The 7,736-nt window shown below is 38.2% G+C and overlaps 1 protein-coding gene across 1 annotated transcript; it reads left to right on the top strand.

The window, feature by feature from the left end:
- Positions 1-2,384: 2,384 nt before the first annotated feature.
- Positions 2,385-6,353, top strand: LOC106300136 (lipoxygenase 2, chloroplastic-like). Its single transcript, XM_013736218.1, has 7 exons — positions 2,385-2,742; positions 2,853-3,683; positions 3,783-3,868; positions 4,001-4,111; positions 4,188-4,489; positions 4,992-5,258; positions 5,420-6,353. The coding sequence occupies exons 1-7, from the start codon at positions 2,385-2,387 to the stop codon at positions 6,177-6,179; spliced, it is 2,715 nt and encodes a 904-aa protein (XP_013591672.1). The 3' UTR covers positions 6,180-6,353.
- The last annotated feature ends 1,383 nt before the right edge of the window (positions 6,354-7,736 follow it).

The raw sequence follows: 7,736 nt of genomic DNA, 5'->3' as shown, positions 1-7,736 counted from the left end.
TTTGGTGGAGATTTAGATGATCGAAAATCAACTTCGGGTTTTGTGTTCTTGTGTGGAGACACAAGCATTTCATGGTGCAGCAAGAAACAAGCAACGATGTCTCTGTCCACTACCGAAGCAGAGTATAAAGCCTCAACATTCGCAGCCCAAGAATGTATATGGCTTCGAAGACTCATTGAAGACTTGTTCGAGCCAATAAATAAATCGGTTACCATCTATGGAGATAATCAAAGTGCCATCAAGCTGGCAAATAATCCAGTGTTCCATGGAAGGACGAAGCACATTGAATTGGAACATCATTTCATAAGAGAGAAATTGGAGGTTCGAAGCGAGGACAACATTGCAGATATCTTCACCAAGTCGTTACCTAAAGGTCAGTTCGAGATACTCCGCTCCAAGCTCGGAATGGTGGATAAAATCAAGTTTAAGGGGGAGTATTGAAGTTAAACTTGATTTTGGGTTATGTTTAATTATGGGCCAATAAACTACTAAACCCAAAATTAAGCTCAAGTTCTAGAATCTTTCTAGAATTATCATCACCTCCTCAAGAAGAAAAAATCTAGATATTTTAGTAGAAAAATCTAGAGAAAAGAAAAAAAATCTAGGAAGTAAGGAGGTTATAATAGAATAATCTAGATATTTGTAAGATAGTTTAGAAGGCTATAAATACCCCTTCATCCTTTCATTTGTAATAACACAAGAAGTTGAACAAGTGTAATAATAAGAAAGTTTTTCTTAAAGAAAGAGTGTCCTACTCAAAGTTCTCTAAATATTTTGAGAGTTCTTCCATATTATTCTTCATACTTAGAAATTCTCTCGGTTCTTTCGGGTTCTCGGGTATTACAGTATTGGGCTAGTGCTAAGCACTATCAAGGGTGGTTCCTCTATAAAAATAACATGAAAGAAACATTTAAAACGTTTTTTCTCTCCAAACTGAATTATACTGATGAAATAATATAAGTCACAATGGATTGCATCCTTGATTACATGCGGTACATTATAATATTATTTTGTTAAAATTGGTCTGAAATCATTTATATTATAGAATAAATAATAAATTATATATGTAGAAAAATTAATAACTATTTTATTAAATTCATGAAGAAAAGCACCTCACATATTTTATGATACACTAGCAATACATCAGTTATTTTATTTTGATTTTAAGGTAAATACGTTTTTATACAAATGTAAGAAACTTTAGAGATTACATGAAAAAGGCCGACCGGAAATGGAAAGAAAACGGAAGAGGGTTACATGAATCTTCTTCCTTATGGAGCATCTCAATCAGAGTGTAACCGTCCCTTCCACAAGCAAACTCCTGCGAATCAAGCTGAGTTTCCTCAAATCATCGTCCTCTCCACCAGATTCCGATATTTCCATCTGGTTTAGCATGTGTTTGAAGCACCGCACTATTTGCTCCAACTTTTAAAGTTCCACCTATATTTGGGGGTGGGGGAATCTTAATTAAATTGCATTAACTTTGCTATCTGTCCAAAGGAAACAGTTAGCCTATTTCTTATAAAAATGTTACATAAAAATGAGGAAATGTGTATATAAGACTCGTCTAAAATATAGAAAATGTTACGTAGATTCTATTAAAATTATGTTAATCAAACTGGAGACTCTGCATCAATCAATGAAGACGAAGTAGGACGATTGACTCCAAACACCTCGTGCATTCCAAAAAGAAAAATCATCTGACATGGTATCTATTCAAATATATGTATCCTCTGTGAAAATCTTATACATTGGTGTCTATCCAATCCATCTATACATTATTATTATTATTATTATTATTATTATTATTATTATTATTATTATTATTATATAAATTGGTAAAAGTAGTGAATATAGATGGATTTTAATTGTATAACTTGTTGATTAGAACATTTTTAACTCTAATTTATATTTTATTCAAAAATGAAATTTAAAGTAAAAAAATACTCTAATTATATTTTATATTCCACTCTATCAATAGATCAAAAATAGATTTACATCAAAAATAAAATAATATTTTTATCTTTTTGTTCATTACTCTATTTTTACTTCAAATTCATACTTCATTTTTACTCCAAAAATGAAATAGAGAATAATTGCAATTTTATTATAGAGTTCTTTATTTTACAGAAAGTAGAGTTTAATATTGCAAAACATTCTTAGAAACGATTTTCGAATCTAATTAGTGGAGTAACTCTTTAAAAAACTTACAAGAGACAAACAATTCGGTGGATAAAGTAGAAAACAAAAATGTAGACAAGTTTGATGGTTTGATATTTTTGATTTTTAGAAATGACAAAATTAGAATAATATCTAGACTTGTATAAAGAGATGAAGCGGGGATTGGAGGAGATGGTAAGCGAAGTAGAAGCGAAAAGAAAAATATGTTTTGTAAAGAGTCGTCGTCGGGTCTCCAGACCTTGAGCATAGCAAAGAGCCTCAGCTCTCCGTTCCATAAACCATCACCACTCATCAACCCCATTTGGACAGGACGTCGAGACAAGCTGTGTCGTCCCCGAAACCTCGGTGGACGATGTAAGGTCACGGCATCACAGTCAAATAGTGAACCGAAAGGTAACATAGTGAAAGAAAAAGTAAAAAAAATCAAAGTAAAGGGATATATACAGGCCGAAGAAGGGACGGTGCTGGAGGGCCTACGTTGGTCAAGAGGTCTCGATGACATTGCAGATATTGCCGGAAGATCACTGCTCGTTGAGCTTATTGCCGCCGAGAATGATACCCGTGAGTAGCTAATTTTTCATACAAACATTTTTCTTCAAAGAGTAGGTTAATGCAACCATGGCTCAATTTATAGTAATAACGATTATAACCCCCAAGTACACACATGTCAGGGACGCTGATGGAGAAGGATCCGGTAGAAGACTATGCACAACGTGTATGGTTCGATGGCGAATCCGCTGATGAGAAGTATGAGTGCGTGTTTGACATGCCTGAAGACTTTGGAACCGTGGGAGCCATAAGGATACAAAACCAGCACCATCGAGACATATTCATCAAGGAGATGGAGCTTGAGTTACCCAGCGGGTCCGTTACGTTTTCATGCCACTCATGGGTGGCCCCCAAGTCCGTTGACCCAGCCAAGAGGATATTCTTCTCCAGCAAGTCCTACATACCTTCCGCAACCCCGGAGCCTCTTAAAAAGCTGCGGAAGGAGGAGCTGGAGACCTTGCAAGGCAAAAACCGCAAGAAAGTTGGTGAATTCGCCAAACACGAACGCGTTTATGACTATGACGTGTACAACGATGTGGGTGACCCCGACAAAGATGACGAACTCGCCCGTCCTGTTATTGGAGGCCTCTCTCATCCGTACCCAAGACGGTGCAAGACTGGTCGCAAACGCTCCGACAAAGACCCCTCCACGGAGAAACGCGAAGGGGACTTCTATGTCCCCAGAGACGAGGAGTTCTCCACAACCAAGGGAACGGCATTCACGGGCAAGGCCATCTTGGCAGCTCTTCCATCCGTGTTCACACAGGTCGAGTCTATTCTGCTGGATCCCAAATCGCCCTTCCCACACTTCAAGTCAATAGAAGATCTCTTTGACGTTGGCATCAACCTTCCCAAGGATGCTGGCCTTTTACCTATGCTCCCCAAACTTATTAAAGTTATTTCTGAAGCTCAAGATGATCTTCTCCAGTTTGATCCCCCTATTCTTCTTAACAGTACAAACCTCCCTCTCTCATCTTTAGTCCTAATTAACTAAATTCTATACATCCTACAATTTATCTGACTTTCCTATCTAATTATCATATTTGATTCAGAGGATAGATTTTCATGGATCCGAGACGACGAGTTTGCTCGCCAGACACTTGCAGGCCTTAACCCCTATTGCATTCAGCTAGTTACAGTAAGCTATATACGTCTTTAACTAATAATTTTAAAGTGTTATGCTAGTTCCAATAAAGCAAGATTCATGCATCTGTATAAATGGAACATTTTCTGGTTCTATTGCTCAAATCCGAGTTCACTTTTATTGTAGGAGTGGCCGTTGCAAAGCAAACTAGACCCTGCGGTTTATGGTGATCCCAACTCACTCATTACTTGGGAAATTGTGGAAAAGGAAATTAGAGGAGTCATGTCAGTTGATGAGGTAAGTTTTAATATCTTCTAGAGGTTTTAAAAAGAAGAAGATTAATTCCCTTAATTGAATGAATGAATGTACGCAGGCTCTAAAGAACAAGAGACTGTTCATGTTGGATTATCACGACTTGCTACTACCGTATGTGAACAAAGTGAGGGAGTTGGATGACACCATGTTATATGCTTCTCGAACACTATTCTTCCTCAGCGATGATAGCACATTAAGACCTGTTGCCATTGAGTTGACTCGTCCCCCAGATGTCAACAGGCCCCAATGGAAGCAGGTTTTCACGCCAGGTTATGATGCTACCTCCTGCTGGCTATGGAAACTTGCTAAGACTCACGTTGTTGCTCATGATGCCGGTTATCATCAGCTTATTTCCCACTGGTATTGACAAACATTATAATAGACCCTCTAGACATATATGTTTTTCTTTGTTGATTTTAACTGCATATACATATAACCAGAGACAAATTTAGGCATAGCCCAATGAAACATTGACTTTGGTCTCTAACTTTTTTGGAGATTTTTACATGGGTATAAGACATCTCCAATCCATCTCTATTTTTATTTCTATATTTGCTCCAATGTATGACTATGCAATAAAGTGTTTCAAAAAAAAAAAAAAAAAAAAAAGTATGACTATGCAATAAAGTTTCTCTATTTAGACAAAAATATAGATGTATTGGAGCAATTCCACCATTATAATAGATATCTTTGTTTTAGAGGAAAATATAGAAGTATACATTGGAGATGCTCTCAGTCCCTAAAATATGGGAAAAAGATTTACTAAAGTTTTTAAAAATGTTTCAAGCACTAAAATTTCAAATCCGGTCATATAGCACTAGACGTATGTGTTTCTCTATGGCTGACTAGTAAAGAGATGCAGGCTGAGGACCCATTGCTGTATGGAGCCATACATAATAGCGGCAAACAGACAATTAAGTGCCATGCATCCTATCTTTAGGCTTTTGCATCCCCACTTCCGCTACACCATGGAGATCAACGCTCGTGCACGCCAAAGTCTCGTCAACGCAGGTGGAATCATTGAGACTTGTTTCTGGCCCGGCAAGTATTCATTAGAGCTAAGTTCAGATGTCTATGGTAAACTATGGAGGTTCGACAAGGAAGGTTTACCTGCAGACCTCATCAACAGGTAACTAACTGTTAACCTTTTTATTTTGTTTTTACTCACAAAAAACTTTTTTTTGTCTGTAACTATATTAATTAATTATTTTTTAATATTAAAAATATTAATTAAATTACTAATTAATCTAAAAATATAGAAATTTTTTTTGAAAATGTTTGCCTTGTCAGGGGGCTGGCTGTGGAAGATGAGAAGGCGGAACATGGGGTGCGACTGACGATACCAGACTACCCATTCGCGAATGACGGTCTAATGCTGTGGGATGCACTAAAAGAATGGATCACAGACTATGTGAATCACTATTATCCAGATGCAGGACTGATCACGTCGGATGAGGAACTCCAAGCATGGTGGAGTGAAGTGAAGAACATAGGGCATGGAGACAAAAAAGACGAACCATGGTGGCCTGAGCTCAAAACACAAGATGACTTGATTGGCGTGGCGACTACGATTGCGTGGGTGGCTTCAGGTCACCATGCAGCTGTAAACTTTGGACAGTACGGGTACGGAGGGTACTTCCCCAACCGACCAACCACCACAAGGAGAAGAATGCCAGTGGAAGAGCCTACAGAGGAAGAGCTAAAAGAATTCTACGAGGAGCCAGAGAAGGTGTTGCTGAAGACATTCCCGTCGCAGAAGCAGGCGACGCAGGTGATGGTGACTCTGGATCTACTATCGACTCATTCACCAGACGAAGAGTATTTGGGAGAAGAGCCAGAAGCATCTTGGGTCGATGAACCTGTCATCTTTGCTGCATATGAACGATTCAAAGGCAGGCTCCAATATCTAGAAGGAGTGATAGATGAGAGGAACGTGAATGTTTCTCTAAAGAACAGAGCTGGAGCTGGTGTTGTCAAGTACGAGCTTTTGAAGCCCATCTCTGAACCCGGTGTTACCGGAATGGGTGTTCCCTACAGTGTCTCTATCTAATGCATCTGAACATGAATACTTGCTAAAATCATTCAAGTGAGCAATAAAAAATAAAACAAGTGTATTTTTTTCGGGGTCATAGGCTCTTTAATATTTGGCTAGTCCTTGCAGTGAAGCAGCAAAGCAAGTGTACTCATTATGAGGACGCAGAAGAATATAGTATACATCTATCTATCAATCTATCTACCTATATAAAGTACTGTTTCTTCACTACAGGACGCACCACCTCGGCATGTCACTAAATCGTTCAACCTGAACGTGACACCTGTCCACTTTTGCTTATACGTTGCGTTTCATTTAAAAAATTGAATAGATATATGGGTTACATCTTTTATGTGGGCTTTAGGCTAAAACCCATCCCGATAGTGAGCGTGTAACGTCTCTACACAACAACTCTGATTCTAGGGATTGGGTCGATGGAGTCGGGGAGATGAATATGTTGGTAGAGATTTTTCTCACGTCGTTCAATCTTCTTCCTCATTGACAGATACATCGCCTTAAAGCCCTTCATAACTCCATCCACCACAATTTATCATTTAATACGAAGCTGTATACCTGCGACTATAAAAAAGTTAGACATCCTCCTCTCAAAATCAGCTTCTCAACCTGATTAACTTGCAAAGTAAAGTTAATCTCTGAGAAATGGCTAAAGTCAAAAGTGCTTCTTACCTTATTCGTCTCGGCCACCTCGACTCCTCGCCATGGCACCCCGCGACTTCTCTTGCGACTTCTCATGTCATCTTTGTTGCCGCTCCGATTGATCTCCGGTGGTCCAACCGTGATTACCTCCCTCCTTTGTCGTGTTTAAGCTTTCTCAGTGGCGTGAGGACGTTTATCTTTTTCACCGCTGCGATCTTCTAAGATCACGACCAACAACCATCTCAGCTCCACATCGCCCTCACCTCCAATTGCAGAGGAGCTCAAGCCGTGATTTTTCCTTCATCAGGCGACGAGACTCATCCCGTAAAGAATTTGAGATCGGCCAATATAAATGTAGAAGACCCTAGATCTGATAAACAACTTAAGTTACACCTATTTGCAGTTTGGTCCTTTCTCTTTTGTTTCTTCTTGAATTCAGTCTCACCTAACTAAAGGAACACTCCACGTGTATATGCAATTAAACACATATATATTTTTTCTTTTCTTTTTTTTTCCGGTCAACATTCATTTGATTGATTATAAAGTAGAAGAGGACAAGTCCAGAGAGTAGATAACACCCCAAACATCCAAAGCCCATCCTAAAATCTAACAATACACGTGAAAAAAGATAAAACATCAACCCTTACTCTTAAGATTCAGTCAAACGTATAGTATGCAGAATCCATCACTTTATAGCGCAAATAAGTCAAATGAATAACAAAACAAGATCTTTACTAAAAAGAATAACAAAACAAGATCCATTAATCATTATTCGTAATGCCAATTCATAATCACTCCAACAATATTAAAAATGAACATTATATTGACCATCTCATATTAAGTTGACTTACAAGTCAAAACTTAGAACACAAACACACAATTCACTAACGTATTAGTCGACTGGCTAAAATTTTAAAA

This window comes from Brassica oleracea, chromosome C6, assembly GCF_000695525.1.
Source record: "Brassica oleracea var. oleracea cultivar TO1000 chromosome C6, BOL, whole genome shotgun sequence".
NCBI lineage: Eukaryota > Viridiplantae > Streptophyta > Magnoliopsida > Brassicales > Brassicaceae > Brassica > Brassica oleracea.
This window is presented reverse-complemented; position numbering and strand designations above follow the sequence as displayed.